This window comes from Aquarana catesbeiana, linkage group LG06, assembly GCF_042186555.1.
Source record: "Aquarana catesbeiana isolate 2022-GZ linkage group LG06, ASM4218655v1, whole genome shotgun sequence".
Taxonomy (NCBI): Eukaryota; Metazoa; Chordata; class Amphibia; order Anura; family Ranidae; genus Aquarana; species Aquarana catesbeiana.
In genome coordinates this window covers 39,684,818-39,703,955 of record NC_133329.1, presented here as the reverse complement: position 1 = coordinate 39,703,955, position 19,138 = coordinate 39,684,818, and the positions used below count along the sequence as shown (strand labels likewise).

Below are 19,138 nucleotides of genomic sequence, written 5' to 3'. Positions count from 1 at the left end.
GCTAGTTTTAGCCGTGTTTCACCGTCGTTTTAGCTGTGCTTTTCAGTGCTTTCAACATCCGCTACCGGCCGAAGAAAGGGTTAAATACGCCTGTGTTGCGGTGCATTCATTTCAATGGGCAGGTGCGATGGAGGTGCACTGTATACACCGCTCCCACACCGCCCGAAAGTTGCTGCTTGCACGACTTTTTTTCCCGTCCCACAAGCGCAGCGCCCCAATGTGAAAGCACTCGGGTTTTCACACTGGGGAGGCATGAGGGGCACTTTTTAGGTGCTATTTTTAACGCTAAAATGCCTGAAAAGCGCCCCAGTGTGAAAGGGGACTAAGGAGTATATACAATGTTATCAAGCTGAATAGCTTATCATCTGAAACTTATTAGCCTACATTGAGTATAAAGTCACCACAGACTCCAGATAGGTAGGGAGTTTGATAGGCTCATTCATTTTCGTTGGGTAGTTTATACCAACTTAAAGTGATTCTAAAGGTAGAAGGTTTTTTTAGCTTCATGCATTCTATGCATGAAGATAAAAAGCCTTCTGGGAGCAGCAGTCCCCCTCAATACTTACCGGAGGTCCCTCTAGCTCCAGCGATGTTGCAGGAATGTCTCGGCTGCCCGGGACTCCCCTCCTCATTGGTTGAGACAGCAGCACAGCGCCATTGGCTCCTGCTGCTGTCAATCAAAGTCAGACAGCCAATGAGAATAGAAAGGGGGTGGGGTGGGACCGGGCCTCAGCTCCATGCCTGAATGGACACAGGGAGCTGGGAATCGGCTTGGGTGTTCCCATTGCAAGCTGCCTCAAAACAGGAGGGAGGGGCCAGGATCACAGAAGAGGGACCCGAGAAGAGGAGAATCCAGGCTGCTCTGTGCAAATCCACTGCAACAGAGAAAGTAAGTATGACATGTTTATTATTTTCAATAAAAAAAAAACAAAAAAAAACTACTGTATACTTTACAATACCTTTAACCTATTTGTACAAAAAAAAAAAAAAAAAAAAAACTTCAGCAGATCACACGGCAAGTCAGAAAAGGACCCCGCACTTGAATGGCAATCTGGCTTTTCAATGGGTGTGGGGGGTGTTAAAACGAGATCGTATATGAACTCCCTTTTTATGAAGAGCTACTTCTTTGCTCATTGCTATCACCTCTTTTTGATACATGCAGAAAAAATGCTATTTAGATACGTTAAAAAATGTTCCCGGAAAAAAACAAGCAAAAAATAAAAATACATAACTCTGATGCCATTTCTGATTCTTAATGATCAGAACGATCAGCACACACATCTCCGAACATTACTGGGACAGTTCGAATCCCAATGCGAGTAATCTCTCCAATGTGTGGAAACATTTCAGAGATGTACACAGGAGAGACATGTCCTCTTTTTATATTTTGTGGTGTAGAGAGGATTTTACCTGCGGGGGGGATAGGGATAGACATCACAGACTTTTAGCATGTGAAGTTTATTGATACACAGGATGATCATAGCTCCCAACTGTCCCCGATTTCGAGGGACTGTCCCTGATTTGGAGCAATGTCCCTCTGTCCCTCTTCCCTCCTCATTTGTCTCTCATTTTGGTCTGATCTATATAGTTGTGTATAAAATGCACTTTTTATCTATCAAAAAGAGTTTCCCAGTGCTAAACCTTTCAGCTAATTTTTAAATTTCTGCATTTGTACATTCCAAAAGCCAATATAAAGGAATAGTAGTGGTAAAAAAACTATTATGGGTTTAACCAATTTTTTTTTTTTGTACAATTCTCCTTTAATGAGAGGCGTGTCCTATGCCTACACACTTTTGCTAATAGGTGTCCCTCATTCCCATCTCAGAAAGTTGGGAGGTGAGAACCTGAAACTCCACAGGGACTAAATCACAGGTGGGATGTGGATCTTTTTCTTAAATCCGATTCCTCCTGTGTTGTAATGTAACTGTATTGTCTGTTCTCATGTTGTAAAGCACTGCACAAACTGTTGGCGCTGTATAAGTCCTGCATCTTTATGAAGCCCCCACCAATGTAATTAGGTTCTGTTTTGAAACAATATAAACTATACATGCTATTGTGGATCGCTTTTTATATGTCTGGCTTTTCATATGTCTACATTTTCTCTGTGTTTTATTACATGGAGTCATGTCGGGATTAGAAACCATGCATTCTACTGTGGATCGTTTTTCATATGCCTAGCTTTTCATATGCATACGTTTTTTTTTTTTTTTTTTAATGTGTTTTTTAAATGATTCTTATTATTTAATGTCCAGGCTGTATCATCTTTATGAAGCCCTCACTGACGTTATGATGTTCTGTTTTGAGATAATATAAACTATGAATGCTATTGTGGATCGCTTTTTATATGCCTGGATTTTCATATGCTTACAAAACTATTTATTTTTTTCCTGTGATGCTTTTCTTAAATGATTCTTATTAATTTAGTGTCTAAGCAATATAATCTTTATGAAGCGGTGACTAAAACATGTGTAACAAGAAACGGCCTGAAGTGACGCTCCAAGGTTCCAAAAAAATTAATATAAGGAAATATATACCAATCTGCAACAATGCGACTGGACCAAGGCCTCAAGTCGCACAAATCTTAAAAAAAGTGCAATATGTGAGCTCATGTATAAATATAAGGGTACACCAATATTGGTGAAAATACCTGTAAAGCTAAATAAGAGTGAATGTGTAGCCATTATTATAGCAAATCGCCCACACATACATGGAGGGTGTGAACAAAAAATAAGTGTAAAGTTGCATATGTAAACGGCAAGAAGACTTACATACTAGATTGCAAAAAGTGTATAAACATAAGTGAAAAATACAGGATATATATAAATTATAGGCACCAATCGATGGGTGCATACACAAAAAAGTGCGTGTTGCTAACACCGAGGAGAGTTCATAGGGATACAGATATTAGTATTCACAGATCTCTCATATGCTTCTCAAACAGCTCTGAGTGGCATGATGATATACAAATGGTTTCTTTCACAATGGTAATCCCAAACAATAGAAAAAGATGAGGTACTCTTACCAGCAATGGTGGACTCACAGGCCATAAGGGGTGAGTCAGAAAACGTTTAAACCGCCATATAGTGGATGGCGGTGTAGATCTGGTCCAAAGCGATGGGATGTTCCTGCTGGAAGGGGAACTTGGACATCCGTCCGGTTATCTTGTTTGTCGTCTTACTCCAAGGTGTATGCAAGCATCTCGATCAAGAGGGCAATATTCAGAGTATGGAATAAAAAAGAGAGAGCCTCCGCATGGTGTAAATCCAAAAAAACGAATGTAGGGTTTATTAAAAAAACGGATCTTCCAATATTCAATCCAAAAACATGACAATAGAATTGATTCCAAAATATTAAAACAGCATGGCGAAAAAGTGGCTGGGATCAGCAAAGAGACCCTACGCGTTTCGTCCTCAAAGACTTCAGCAAAAGTCTTTGAGGACGAAACGCATATGCGATTTGCTATAATAAGAGCTACACATTCACTCTGATTTAGCTTTACAGGTATTTTCATCAATATTGGTGTACCCTTATATTTATACATGAGGTCACATATTGCACTTTTTTTAAAATTTGTGCAACTTGAGGCCTTGGCCAGGTCGTATTGTTGCAGATTGGTATATATTTCCTTATATTAATTTTTTTGGAACCTTGGAGCGTCACTTCAGGCCGTTTCTTGTTACACATGTTTTAGTCACCTGTTTATTTTTACACATTTAGCGCCACACTTTTACTCCATATTACTGCACAATTTGTCTGATTGTTGTGTTGGCTGCTTCTGACCCTTGGGATTGGCGCGGTACTATTACCCTATTATCTGGAATCTTTATGAAGCACCCACTAATGTTAGGGTGTTCTATTTTGGAATAATATAAACTATGCATGCTATTGTGGGTCACTTTTTATATGCCTGGTTTTTCATATGCCTATATCTTCTGTGTAATGTTCCATTGCACGTGAGGCATTTTTATATACTATTTAAGTGTTACTTGTTCTGTTTTTTATCATCCATGACTAAAGGAATAACGTCCGAAACGTGTGGGCTGGTTTTACAGTTTTGTACATGTTTAATAAAGAACTACTATAGTGCCGACCATCCCTTTCCTCACTCAGCTAACAGAAAAATATTTCTGATGGTAAATATACCATTGTCAGAATGTTATGGAATGTCAGCAATGATTTCTTTGCTGAGATGCCCAATATAATCAGTTAGTGTGGACTTGAGGCAGGCCTCACAGAATATATTGGCACTAATCTGACACGTCTATTTCTCATTGAGATGTCAGTTTTAAATGTGGCCAAGTATTGAGGTTTTAATTTTTCAAGGCAAATTTTGGGGTCATTTTCTTCAATGAACCTTTCATGTAAGTTCTGAAATGCTCTAGATGCTTTTCGAGAGATAAAAAGTTTTATATCTAGCTCAAATTTGGAGGAAAAACAAAAAATTGCAGTAGTTTTGTCTTTGAGTTTATCATCGATCATGTGTAGCAACTCCTGAAAGTAAGTATCACTGTAATCCTTTGTGTTGTCTGCCTTCTCTCTGATGTATGTGTCACACATCTCTATTAAATTCATTGCAAGACCTTCTATCTTGTCCAGGTGGGCCTGACTTATATAGAGTGCATTGCGATTTTTGGAAAAAACTGTCCACTCAACATGGCTTTTGTCAGTAACAAATGGATTGATCCCATAGTTATCCAAGCTCATAACTTTGGATAGTTTTTCATTAATACCGGCTCCCTTTACACCCATTTCATTCTTAAGCTGCTGCAGAATTGTTTGTCCAATGTTACGTCTCGTCAGTTCCTCTATTTGTATATCAGACAGTGTTTTCTTCCACATCTCTTCAAATTCTTTCTCTACATCTATGTCATCAAGTTCACAATTTCTTTCTCTGCAGCTTTTTAGAAGATTTGTTATTTCTTCCTCCATCAGTTTCTGAGATGTCTTCTGAATATCCAGAATCTTATAGTTACCTTTCTGGATTAAAACCGCCTCATTGAGTTTATTAAGCACATTCCTTTTCAGTTTTTTTTTTAGGAACTTCACACTCATGGAGAAATCTTCCTTGTATCGCTCAATGAGATGAACGTTCTCACATTTGCTGTCAAAATATTTTTCTAGTAGCGTCAGCATTTTATTTTCCTCTTCTAACAGTAAACTCTGAAGATCTCCTTTAAACTGGTTGCACATATCAGTATTGAGACTGGCTGCAGATTGATTTCTGATGTAAGTTTCTTTGGTGATCATCCAGCTATGGATCTTTTTGGAGAATTCCCAATCCCACTGAGAGTATTGCATAGACAATTTGGTATAAGCTTCAGCCACCAGACTGTTTCTGAAACTGAATATGGATTTCTCATGTTTTACTGCACTCCACAAACTTTCCACCCATGTGATGAAGTCAGGGATTTTACATTGCGTTTTATTAGAGTTTTGTGATTTTAAAAATCTCAGCAAATACTTCTTTAATTCATAAACATTTTCACTGTAGCCAAAGTTTACCGGAGCCATTGGTGGAACCCCTTGCCACAATCCAGGAATGTACCAGTTGTCCTTCTCAGGATCATAATCCATCACATCTCTGAAACATGTAATTCCATTTTTCTTTTCTATATTTGCAGCTACTCTTGTCATTTCATCAAGTTGTTCCAGAAATTTCTTCCTGTCTCTCATGTTCTTTTCATGAGCAGACACATCACTCACATTCTGATGTACAAATTGACAACTGGGTCTCTTCCCAATTTCTTTCATGCGAAGAAAGGCATGGAGCACATTCTGTAAAATATCCTTCATTTCTGATGTGTTTACCATGGCCATATTGATGATGGTGATATCGCTCAACCCAACCACTAGTGTGGCCAGTTCATTGTCATGTTCATAGTTGTCCTCTAAAGAGGCCAACTCCGGAGCTTTCAGCCCCTCAGTGTCAATCACCAGGATGAAGTGACAGCCTAGCTCCTTCTGGAAGTTCTCTTTCATTTTTAGAAGAGTCATGAAGGCTCCTCGTGTGCATCTTCCACTGGCCACCGGGAACTGTAGACCAAACATGGTGTTCAGAAGGGTGGACTTCCCTGTACTCTGCACTCCCAGCACCGTTATTACTCTCATTTTACATTGTCCTCCTGTTTTATTGTCTAGCTCAGTCAGAACATCAGTTATCCACTGTAAAGGAATATTAGAGGTATCTCCATCAATCAACTCCAATGGAAATCCATCTAGTAGGAGATCAGCAGCAATTCCTGGAAATCTGGTGAAATGTCTTGTAGTTTTGTTATTCTGTTTGGTATAAACTGTGAAATACTCGGCCTCATAAAACTGCCCCAGCTCACGTAGGAAATGTTCTATTCCTAAAGAACTGTCTGAGATCTTCTTATCCAGCTGCTTAAGTTCTGAGGTATCTGATTTATTATTACATTTTTTCTTGTATTCAGACTGCAACAAGGAAATGTTATTTCTTGCAATTGAATCCAGTTCAAATTTAATCCATTTCAAGAAATAATGTTTTTCAGCCTTGGAGAGGACAGTTATTGCTTCAGTAAAATATAATATGCCTACAGGAACATCATGCTGGTATTGTTTTTCGTGGAGTAATTTAAGCTTTTGCTGGAGCTCAGATTGATATTCTTGTTCATCTTTTTCTCCTTGTTTCTCCATTCTGCAAAGTTCTTTTTCTATTTTTGACAATTCTTTCCACAGATCTCCCTGTAATTTTAGCGTTTCCTTTTTATACCCTTCCACATCTTTTATTACAGAAGTAATTTGGTTTGCTTTCTCTTTTGCTTTCTGACATTCAACAGAATTCTCATCAACAAAGATATGAAGGCTTTCAATATTATATTTAGTACCACACAGGTTTTTCCTTTCTTTCTGACAGGTTTTTAAAACATTCTCAATTCCATTTTGAATTTTTTTCACCAATGCTGCATCATTTTCTGTGCTGGTTTTGGGAATAATATTGGTTGCACTCATCTTTAAAATTGTCATTAGATTTTTTATGTGCTTTGAGGTCTCTGGGTTTATTTCTTTACCTCTTTCTGGAGTAACAATAAGATAAAACTGGGTGTCAGTGTTACTGAAGGATGATAACAGTCTGAATTGTATCTCAGAAATACTTTCAATGAATATAAATACAGCTGATGAGACTCGCGTCAGAAACGTGAATTGGTCCCAGTTGGACTCCAGGTCTCCTCGTAGGTTGGTCACTGCGATGGGTTCTGGAAAAACATTAGATCTGCCACAGGGAAAATACCAGGACATTTCCACCAGTCCATCAGATATTTTCCTCTCAATGTGTCCTCCATCCATATCATGGTGTATAAAAAAGGTATGGTTTTGTTGGGCTGGATTAAGAACTTGATTCGCAATTTTAGATTTGGATAGTTTAGTTTTACCCAATCGAATAAAGGAAAAAATTGGCATGAAAATATTCACCACATTTTCCTCAATGAACCCTTTACTGTTTGTTAGTGACTGAGGTCTCCACTTTTTCACAATGTCCCTCATTGCCCAAAGCAGGAGGGTGCATTGTGACCCGTCACCAGCAGGGAGCAGCAGAGGGATGGCAAATTGACACATGGACAGTTTGGTTACTATCTTTTGTTGTAGAAAACTGTCTGAACAATGGAGGAGAACACATAGGACATCCAGGGGGTGAATAGATTCATTTGGACTATTTTCTTCTTCAGTCATCGACTCAAACATGTTTTTAATTGAATTGATTATTTGTGTATCTTTTCCATACTGAGTATTAAGTGCAGTTCTGTTCAAGGCCATCAGCTTTCTCAGAAAATGCCATGGTACATCTTGAATAGTCTGGGGATGGACATCACTCAGAGTCTCTGCTCCAATTTCTAGGATGTGGCTCAATGTCAGTTTGGAATCAGATAAACGCTCCATATTTAAACTGACAAGAAGTTCATGGAAAACCTTAGCTTTGTCTGCAAAAGAAGAATAATGTTAACATAAAACCTAACACATAGCATTGCCAATATAAATGATTTAAAACAATGATTGTGAGTTTGAATGGTTTTCTACCTTGAAAACCTATGCAAATTATCTGCATTACTGGAGAAATACAAGGCCATCAAAGTACCTGGATTTGGAAACCCACTGAGATTATTAGTTAAGTTTTATAGGCAATGGCTGTTTAACATTCTAATGCCCCGTACACACGGTCGGACATTGATCGGACATTCCGACAACAAAATCCTAGGATTTTTTCCGACGGATGTTGGCTCAAACTTGTCTTGCATACACACGGTCACACAAAGTTGTCGGAAAATCCGATCATTCTGAACGTAAAACACGTACGTCGGACCTATAAACGGGGCAGTAGCCAATAGCTTTCGTCTCTTAATTTATTCTGAGCATGGGTGGCACTTTGTCCGTCGGATTTGTGTACACACGATCAGAAATTCCGACAACGGATTTTGTTATCGGAAAATTTTATAGCCTGCTGTCAAACTTTGTGTGTCGGAAAATCCGATGGAAAATGTGTGATGGAGCTCACACACGGTCGGAATTTCCGACAACAAGGTCCTATCACACATTTTCCATCGGAAAATCCGACCGTGTGTACAGGGCATTAGAAGACAGGCAAGATTAGAACCTTGGGGCACTTCAGGGCTGTGGGTATGGAACAAAATGCTCACTCTATATACCTACAGCATAAATGTATTCATATATTACTAGAGCCCGAAATGTCTGGTTGGCAGAAAAAGCCTCATGTACTGATGACAGCTGCTAAAACTAAAAGGACATGTATATGTTGGAGTATACTACTCAGGTATTTAAAATAGCTGAGGTACCATTTAAAAACAGTGCTAGGACCTTGGCTATTTGTCAGAGCACCTCTAAAAAAACAGCACAAAGACTCAGCAACACCTGAAGGTCCAATTCTGGAACTGCAAGATGCCAGTGACAGCACTAAGCCCAGGACATTCAGTCAGCAACTGGGCCTTGGATTCTGTAACACATAGCTTCAGACTTGTGTTGATGGCATCAGTTTGACATAAATTAAAGCGTGAATCTACCTTTGCTGAGAAAAAAATCCCATATGGGTGATTATTGTACATGGCAGGGATTTTAACAAACCTGCTACCTACCTGTTTCTGCTCTGTATTTTAGCGATGTCTTTACACACTGATTCTGAAAGGGAGGGTCTGGTTCATTATAATCAGTTGGTGCATTCTCAATGTTCTGATGAGGAAAGCTGCAGTGTCTGCATCCTGTTAGAATTATTTAACCTTTAGGGAGTATTTCACCAAAAATGAAAATTTTGTTGCAGAGGATGCCTAAACCTGACTTATCACGTATCTTTGTGCAGATTTCTGGGAAAATCAGTGAGCCAATCACACAAGCAGGAAATGACATTGGGGAAATTCTGTACACCAATTGTCTATAGAATGCCTCAAATTTGCCATATTGCATTGCATTTACAGAAAGTTACAGTGGCTGCAGATTGAAATGAAAATTTTCAATAATGTTAAATTACAATGCAACTTGTGTAGTAATTGTACTGTAAATGCTATATTAGATTTTTGATTTGCTTTTTTCAGTGAAAGTGTGGTTATCCTTTAAAGATGCTTCTGGGATCATTGAGAGTTCTTTGACAACACATTTGACCTGCAGTTCAGTCCATTCTGACTTGCACTTTACTTGCTTTAAAGAAGTATTCCAGATATGGTATATTTTTACATAGTTACATTGGTCCAGCTTGGACCAACTAATTATGTATATAGCATACCTGGTTGATGTCCCTGGAAGCTGGAAATCACTGAATTAGACACCACTCCGCTACTCCAGTGATTTCCACTAGCTTTCAGGTCCCATGCTGAGTACCAGCCTGATAAATGCAAAGTATTTAGAAAACACAAAGCAGACCAGCCACTCAGCACGGGATCCGGAAGCAAGTAGAGATCACTGTAGTAGTGGTGTTTAAGGATAAGCTCCGGCACTGCGCTACGCTAATCACAGGTAGTGAGACATTGTCCCGATGCGGGGCTGCAAAGATTGGGAAATGTCTCACTGCCTGTGATTAGCGCAGCACAATGCCGATTTCCTGGTGGACTCTGCATGTGGAGTGTGCGAACAGGCCGGAGTTCATCCTTAGTGGTGTTTAATTCAGTGATTTTCAGCTTCCAGGGGCATTGGCCAGGTATGATATATACATAGTGTAGTAACCTTTAGAAGTGTGTTGGAGTTAGTATAGGTTTGCTGTTAGAGCCGGTTCACATAGGAAGCGGCACGACTTGCAGGTCGCCTCACCGAGGCGACCTGCACACGACTGCCGGGGCGACTTGCAAGACGACTTCTGCATAGAAGTCTATGCAAGTCGCCCCCAAAGTAGTACAGGAACCTTTTTCTAAGTCGGAGCGACTTGCGTCGCTCCAATTAGAACGGTTCCATTGTACAGAATGGGAGGCGACTTGTCAGGCGACTAGGTCGTCTGACAAGTCGCCCCTGTGTGAACCGGCACTTAGTGTAGGAAAAACATAATTGACTCAGGGCTAAGCCTGAGCTGGGTAATCTGGGTCAGGGTTACTTCAGGTCAGGGCTGGGTGACTCATCAGGCAGCTCTCTCTGGCACTTCCTCCTGGTCTTGAAGTTGGTAGAAACTTCCAGAGCTGGAGGGTGGGAGTAAGGAGGGGTTGCCATGCATAGTTATGAGGTCCTCGACCAATCCCCACCAAAAAGCCGCTGGAAGGGGGCAGGCCACCTCATAAATAGACACAAGACATGCCAGCAGGGGCAGTCGGGTGGAAGATGGTGATGGAGAGCTGAGGAGGCTGTCAGCAGCCCTTGAGGGTGCCTCCTAGTCTAGGGGGTGGCCTCTGGCCTGGGGCTAGGGTGCTGAAAAATTCCCCCTAAAACACATGGAGGAAACCCTTTCTGGAGGCTCAAGAGCAAGGAGAGAGGACAGTGGAAGCAGGTCAGCATGCCTAGGAGATCTCCTGAGAGTCAGCCGAGTGGGCCGGTGAGTGTCAGTCTGGAGGACTATGGGGAGAAGTTAGCCTGGAGGGCTAGTGAAAAGGGCAGCAGCAGCCTGGTGGGTTGGCAGTGCCTGAAGAGGTGGTGTTGGAAACAGTAGCCACAGGAGTGTAACAAGCTGGACACTGAACTTTTGCTACACAGTCAAGAGGCCTCTGGGTTTTGCTTCTAATGGGCCATTGCTTTAGTCTGAATGAGTGACTGATATTCAGTGTTCTAGCTGGTTCTGCAAGCAAATGAGTACTAGATGAAGAAGTGGAGCTTTATATAGAGACTGTATATAGGAAGTTGTCCCTGAAGTTGTTGTTGAAATTAATGTGCATCCCATAACCTCCCATTCCTATCCAAGTTATTACCCTCAATAAATAACAAAAGCAAAGTCACAGACTGTTCTCCAACTCAAGTGTGCCTGTGAAAATTTGGTGTGCCTGGCTATGCATGGTGGGGGATCCCAGCTTACTTACGGCTCCTTAGGGGAAGCGCTACAATGATTAAATGTGTAATGTAACTATGTGTAAATTATCCATACCTTGAATTCATCTTTAAAGTAGAACTAAGGTCTCAAACCGTACGTGGTCCTGCACCGGCACTGGCATCTTTTTCAGAGTGCCAATCTTTGGGCCTCTTCATTGGCCAGTGGGGGATGACGTCACTCCTGCACATGCACAGAAGGCCATCATCCTGGCATTTGGAGATCAGCCCTGTGTTATTAATGTGGACTGGCAAACCCAAACAGGCAATCATGTTATTCAGCACCCCAAAAAGTCAGCCACAACATTTTATTGTTATTGTCTTTTTCTGTTTTGAACAAGAGACCAAGCAGCTCTGACCCCCGGTTAGCAGCAGAACATGCGAACAGGCAAAAAGTTTGTTCGAACGTGCAAACACCATTAAAGTCTATGGGACACGAATGTGAAAAATCAAAAGTGCTAATTTTAAAGGCTTATATGCAAGTTATTGCCATAAAAAGTGCTTAGGGAGCTGAGTCCTGCCCCAGGACATGTATCAATGCAAAAAAAGTTTTAAAAACGTCCGTTTTTTCAGGAGCAGTGATTTTAATAATGCTTAAAGTGAAACAATAAAAATGAAGTATTCCTTTAAATATCATGCCTGGGAGGTGTCTATAGTATACCTGTAAAGTGGCGCAGTTTTTCCCGTGTTTAGAACAATGACACAGCAAAATGACATTTCTATAGGAAAAAAGTAATGTAAAACTGCTTGCGGCTGTAATGTATTGTCGGGTCCCGGCAATATAGATGAAAATCATTGAGAAAAAGGGCATGCCCCCCCCTTAGTCCATTACCAGGCCCTTTGGGTCTTGTATGAATATTATGGGGAACCCCGCACCCAAATTTTAAAAAAAATGGCGTGGGAGTCCCCCAGGCACTATATACTCTGAACAGCAGTATATATACTATACGGCCTGCCCTATATACTGTGCAGAAAATTGGGCTTTGGGTGTTGGTGGTACCAGAACACTGTAAGCCCTCACAGTTACTCTTGGTGAGTGCAGGAACGGGCCCTGCTGTGAAATATTATATAAAAAACTGTAATTACATGCCCCTGTTAAACAGGGGCAGAAAAATTGGGCCTTTGGCGGTGGTGGTGGCACAACACTGTAAGCCCTCACGGTTACTCTTTGTGGGCGCAGGAACGGCCCTGCTGTGAAATAATAAATCAAGAATTGTAATTACTTGCTCCTGTTAAACAGGGGCAGAAAAATTGGGCCTTTGGTGGTGGTGGTACCACAACACTGTAACCTCTCACAGATACTCTTGTTGGACGCAGGAACAGGCCCTGCTATTAAATATTAGATCAAAAATTGTAATTACATGCCCCTATTAAACAGGGGCAGAAATATTGCGCCTTAGGCAGTGGTGGTGGTGCCCTAAACCAAAAATATTGTTGGAAGCTATCATCATCAAGATTGAGGAGGAATAGGATAGTCACAAGGGACCCCACATCCATAGAAAATTCAATCAGTTACATCAGCATTATGGGCTTGATAGCTGCTGATCCAAGACCAATTCATTTTTATGAATGTGAGCCTATCAACGGAGTCTGTGGACAGGCGCACTCTATGATCTGCTACAAGCCCTCCAGCAGCACTGAATGTGCATTCAGAAAGAACGCTGGATCAATTGCATATTGAGCAAGTACTGGCCAGTGGTCCATCCTCAAGACCCAGTAACCCAGTAGATGCTCTGTTGGAAAGGTGTCCAAGTCTGCTCTTGCCCTTAGATATTCGTGTACTATGTAATGCAGACGCTGGCGATGGTTGCTTGAACCGATCAGACCTTGGCGCTGAGGACTGAAAAATTGTCTGAAGGCATTGGTCAGCCGGCCACCTTTTCCACTGCTCTTCCTCTGAGTGAACGAAGCCTCAGCAACACGTTGTCCAGCACCAGTTAATTGTAACCTCCCAGAGTCTGTAAATGCATTGCACAAACCTTTCTTCAAGGCCTCCTGAAGATGTTTCATCGTCTGCTCCCTCTGCGAAGGCAGGATGAGTTCTGCAACCTTACCCTTGTAACGTGGATCAAGAAGGGTAGCCAGCCAGTAATGATCCCTCTCCTTGATACCAGGAATCCTAGGGTTCTTTCGCAGGCTTTGCAGAATCAGGGAGGCCATGCAGTGTAAGTTTGCAGAGGCATTCGATTCTGAGTCCTTTGGGTCACTAAGGATCACATGATCCGTAACAACCTCCTCCCAGCCATGCACAACTCCTTGGGTTTCTGGGGACTGAAAACCATCCCTTGAAGACTGCTGCTGAGTGTTATCCTCCACGTCCATGCTGACACAATCCTCCTCCTCCTCTTCTTCTTGTGTGTTTGGCGGGCCCACTGGAATACTATCTGGGGGCCTAAGGGGGCCTTGAGAGGTAAGGATGTCCTCCTCTTCCTCCTGCTGTTCTGCCTCAAGTGCCCTGTCCATTATTCCATGAATCGTGTGCTCCAACAGGAAGACAATAGGGACAGTATCACTGATACATGCATTGTCGCTGCTCACCATCCTTGTGGCCTCCTCAAATGGTAACAGGACAGTGCATACATCCTTGATCAGTAGCCACTGGTGTGGCGAAAAGAAGCCAAGCTCCCCTAAACCTGTCCTGGTGCCATACTCACACAGGTACTCATTGAGTTCCACCTGGTGGGCATGTCACAAATGATACGGTTGGTGGGCAGGTTGCATTCCCTTTAAATGTCAGCCAGCCGAGCACTGGCATTGTATGACCGGCGGAAATGACCACAGACTTTTCTGGCCTGCCTCAGGAGATCTTGTAAGCCTGGGTACCTGCTCAAGAACCGCTGAAGTGTAGTAGCAACTGCACTATGGCTCCACTGTATTGTGTACTGTGTATACCACCAGAAAAGTAGTAGCAACTGCACTACGGCTGCACTGTATTGTGTACTGTGTACACTACCAGAAGTGTAGTAGCAACTGCACTATGGCTGCACTGAATTGTGTACTGTGTGCACCACCAGAAAAGTAGTAGAAACAGTACACCACAGAATGCACTGTAGATATAGGCTACACTGGATGCAGAATATATATTTACATATATATACACACACACACACTAGACTGACTATATATATATATATATATATATATATATATATATATATATATATATATATATATATATATATATATATATATATACATATATATATATGTATTTATATGAAATACACTGCCACTAACTGAATAACCTGCCTGCTTAATCTAAATCAATCTATCTCTCTGTCCACACCAACGACACTACACATGGCCGCCTTGTAGGTAGCCTTATATAGTGTGGGGCGTGGACTTAGTCCCCCTGTGCCACGCTTGTCCAAAGACACCCTGCCTTTGGCCAATTATGGCTCTTTTAGCAGAGGTTGCTGGGATTGGCCAAAGCATGCAGGTCAGGTGCATGCTTTGGCCAATCATCATACAGCAATGCACTGCAATCTCACAGTGCATTATGGGGCGTTCTGCGACGCTCAAATTTGCTGCGAATGCCTCATATTGTTCGTTCTTCGGCGAACAGTCGAACAACCGGTGTTCGAGTTGAACTTATATTCAACCTGAACATCTAGCTCATCCCTAGTAGCAGGTAAATAATAAACAAAAGATCTGGAAGTACATAACACTCAGTCAGGACTGGCTTATTATCTAAGTGTCTGCTACCTCTGAGGGAGCTGGAATTGGTCGCCATTGTAAAACTATAACACAATCTTTTAGTTCTGTCACACATAATATACAGGGTAATTAAACCCATTTGGAATACATGACTGTAATAAAATGTCTTACCCTGGCTAATGGATAACATTAAAGAATTTAGGCCTGATCTCTGGCTAATACGCTATCCAGTCTGACTGGTTATTAACAAAGAACCCTGATTTGATTGTAGCCCTATTAGTGCAATTGTGACAGAGAAAATTGAGTACTGTCCGTGATACTTTTTTTATTTGCACTAACATACAATTTTTCAGGACAAGCTTTCGGGGTATGTCCCCTTCTTCAAGGTGTCTGTGATACTTTTTTTATTTGCACTAACATACAATTTTTCAGGACAAGCTTTGGAGGTATGTCCCCTTCTTCAAGGTTGGACCTTGAAGAAGGGGACATACCCCCAAAGCTTGTCCTGAAAAATTTATGTTAGTGCAAATAAAAAAAGTATCACGAACAAAGAACCCAAAACCTCAGTGTATTTCATAACTTCTAATATAATATTAATACATCCAGAATAAGGACATATTTACCTTTATCAGTTAATTAGCTGCATTTCGAGCCCAAACACCACTACCCTAGGATGTACTGGGAGCAGAACCAGCCCATATCCCCATAGTATATAGATCAGCACCACAGATAGTATATAGATTAGCACCACAGATAGTATATAGCACCCCCCGCAGGTAGCTCGCGGCTGACAGTACCCCCGCGGCAAACCGCCCCCCCCCCCCTGCAGGTGGCCTGCAGCTGCCAGCACCCCCAACCCCACACCACCTCCGTGGCTTGCAGCACACTCACAGCAAACCCCTCCTCCACGGGTGGCTCGTGGCTGACAGGAGGTCCGGCACTTACCAGGCTTTGGTGTCCTCTCCTCCAGGCAGCAGCGGCGGCGGTGGTGCCCGCTCCTCATGTTTCCTCTGCTCCTCTTCTGCTAAAGAGCTGGGCATCCAATAGGATTGCCTGGCACTTTGGCCAATCAGGAAACAGGTCTCACTGACCTGCCTCTTGATTGGCGGAGAGGCACTGTTGTGTGAAAATAGAGAAAATTAATTTGCTATGGTCACACAATTGGGTGGGATCAGGGAGCACTCTCTGCGCCCCGAGCCCACCCTTTTTTGAAGCCTATTAGAGCCTCTGGTTCTAATTAGGTGTTTTAAAAAAAACACCCCATCCTACCCCCCGCCATTTGTGTTAATGTGTCCGGCGTCCTGAAAGGGGCCGCATGGATAGAGAGGCAGTGTCAGGGATTGGGGGTTGGCGCCCACAATGCACGGGCAGACACTGCATTGGCACATATCCCTTATGGCAGTGCCCAGCTTCCCATAACTTTATTGACTTTAATATTGCCTATTAGCTCTAAAAATGGCAAGAACTGAACTACCCCCCCCCCCCAGAGAATGCAATGGGATCCAGCTTAAATTTTAGGTTTGCCACACTTTGAACAAAATTCACTGAACCTTTCATGGATTGAACTTGGACAGATTTGCCCATCACTAGCAACAACCTGTTCAAGGTTTCACCTGGTTTTGTGAAGATACCTTTGTTTTCCTTCTCATAGTGGAGCACTCTAATGTGATCATACTTCTCAGCTTGCTCCTTACATTCTTGCATCATGTACAAATCCTGCTCCTGTAGACACAGAAACAATCAGTACATAGGTCAGTAAAGATAAATGAAAGATGAATATAAAGATCTACAGTGGGGAGAACAAATATTTGATACACTGCCAATTTTGCAGGTTTTCCTACTTACAAAGCATGTAGAGGTCTGTAATTTTTATTATATGTACTCTTCAACTGTGAGAGACGGAATCTAAAACAAAAATCCAGAAAATCACATTGTATGATTTTTAAGTAATTAATTTGCATTTTATTGCATGACATAAGTATTTGATACATCAGAAAAGCAGAACTTAATATTTGGTACAGAAACCTTTGTTTGCAATTACAGAGATCATATGTTTACTGTAGTTGTTGACCAGGTTTGCACACACTACAGCAGGGATTTTGGCCCACTCCTTCATACAGACCTTCTCCAGATCTTTCAGGTTTCGGGGCTGTCGCTGGGCAATACGGACTTTCAGCTCCCTCCAAAGATTTTCTATTAGGTTCAGGTCTGGAGACTGGCTAGGCCACTCCAAGACCTTGAGATGCTTCTTACGGAGCCACTCCATAGTTACCCTGGCTGTGTGTTTCGGGTCGTTGTCATGCTGGAAGACCCAGCCAAGACCCATCTTCAATGCTCTTACTGAGGGCAGGAGGTTGTTGGCCAAGATCTCGTGATACATGGCCACATCCATCCAACCCTCAATACGGTGAAATCGTCCTGTCCCCTTTGCAGACCTCCATGCTTCACGGTTGGGATGGTGTTCTTGGGGTTGTACTCATCCTTCTTCTTCTTCCTCCAAACAAGGTGAGTGGAGTTTAAACGAAAAAGCTCTATTTTTGTCTCATCAGACCACATGACCTTCTCCCATTCCTCCTCTGGATCATCCAGATGGTCATTAGCAAACTTCAGATGGGCCTGGACATGCGCTGGCTTGAGCAGAGGGACATTGTGCGTGAGCTGTAGGATTTTAATCCATGACGGCGTAGCGTGTTACTAATGGTTTTCTTGTAGACTGTGGTCCCAGCTCTCTTCAGGTCATTGACCAGGTCCGGCCATGTAGTTCTGGGCTGATCCCTCACCTTCCTCATGATCATTGAGGTGAGAACTTGCATGGAGCCCCAGACCGAGGGAGATTGACCATCATCTTGAACTTCTTCAATTTTCTAATAATTGCGCCAACAGTTGTTGCCTTCTCACCAAGCTGCTTGCCTATTGTCCTGTAGCCCATCCCGGCCTTGTGCAGGTCTACAATTTTATCCCTGATGTCCTTAAACAGCTCTCTGGTCTTGGCCATTGTGGAGAGGTTGGAGTCTGTTTGATTGAGTGTGTGGACAGGTGTCTTTTATACAGGTAACAAGTTCAAACAGGTGCAGTTAATACAGGTAATGAGTGGAAAACAGGAGGGCTTCTTAAAGAAAAAATAACAGGTCTGTGAGAGCCGGAATTCTTACTGGTTAGTAGGTGATCAAATACTTATGTCATGCAATAAAATGCAACTTAATTTTTTAAAAATCATACAATGTGATTTTCTGGATTTTTGTTTTAGATCCCACCTCTCACAGTTGAAGAGTACCTATGATAAAAATTACAGACCTCTACATGCTTTGTAAGTAGGAAAACCTGCAAAATCGGCAGTGTATCACATACTTATTCTCCCCACTGTATCTACTCCAAATACAGATGAATTATTTTCTCATATCATGATTTATCATCTTTGTTTCTTTCTTATCAAAGGGGACAAAGCACTTTTAATTAAACACAATATATGGAGGTTGCATTATAACATTTGTTTTCTTATCAATGGATGCTGAATCAGTCAAATTAAAAATGCCTATTTACTTGGCTAATAGGCGGGGGGTGGACAGGTGGTTGCAGTGGTCTACGGGCAGGGGGCTTATGAAAATCTGGAATCTACCTTTAATAATAAGGGGGACCCTAGATAATCCTCTCCATGTAAAAATTAAGGGGTACTCAATCACAAAAAAAACTGACTCACCCAAACGTTTGACAATTCTTTTATTTAAAAAATAACAATCCCCAAAAAAATCCCTCATTGTACATCCATCATTAATCACATTGTTAATCACTGGGAAAAAAAAACCCCAGATGACTAGGGATGAGCCGAACACCCCCCTGTTCGGTTCGCACCAGAACATGCGAACAGGCAAAAAATTTGTTTGAACACGCGAACACCGTTAAAGTCTATGGGACACGAACATGAATAATCAAAAGTTATTGTCCTAAAAAGTGTTTGGGGACCTGGGTCCTGCCCCAGGGGACATGGATCAATGCAAAAAAAAAGTTTTTAAAACGGCAGTTT

The 19,138-nt window shown here is 41.9% G+C and overlaps 1 protein-coding gene across 1 annotated transcript in view; it reads right to left on the bottom strand.

Annotated features, from left to right (window-relative positions):
- Positions 1–4,206: 4,206 nt before the first annotated feature.
- LOC141147947 (up-regulator of cell proliferation-like) overlaps positions 4,207–19,138 on the bottom strand; it is a 34,150-nt gene continuing 19,218 nt past the window's right edge. The window contains exons 3-5 of the mRNA XM_073635105.1: positions 16,749–16,839; positions 9,746–9,844; positions 4,207–7,937 (exon numbers count right to left, since the gene is read on the bottom strand). Of these exons, the coding sequence (XP_073491206.1) occupies positions 4,207–7,937; positions 9,746–9,844; positions 16,749–16,839 (3,921 nt within the window). The remainder of the gene's footprint in view (positions 7,938–9,745; positions 9,845–16,748; positions 16,840–19,138) is intronic.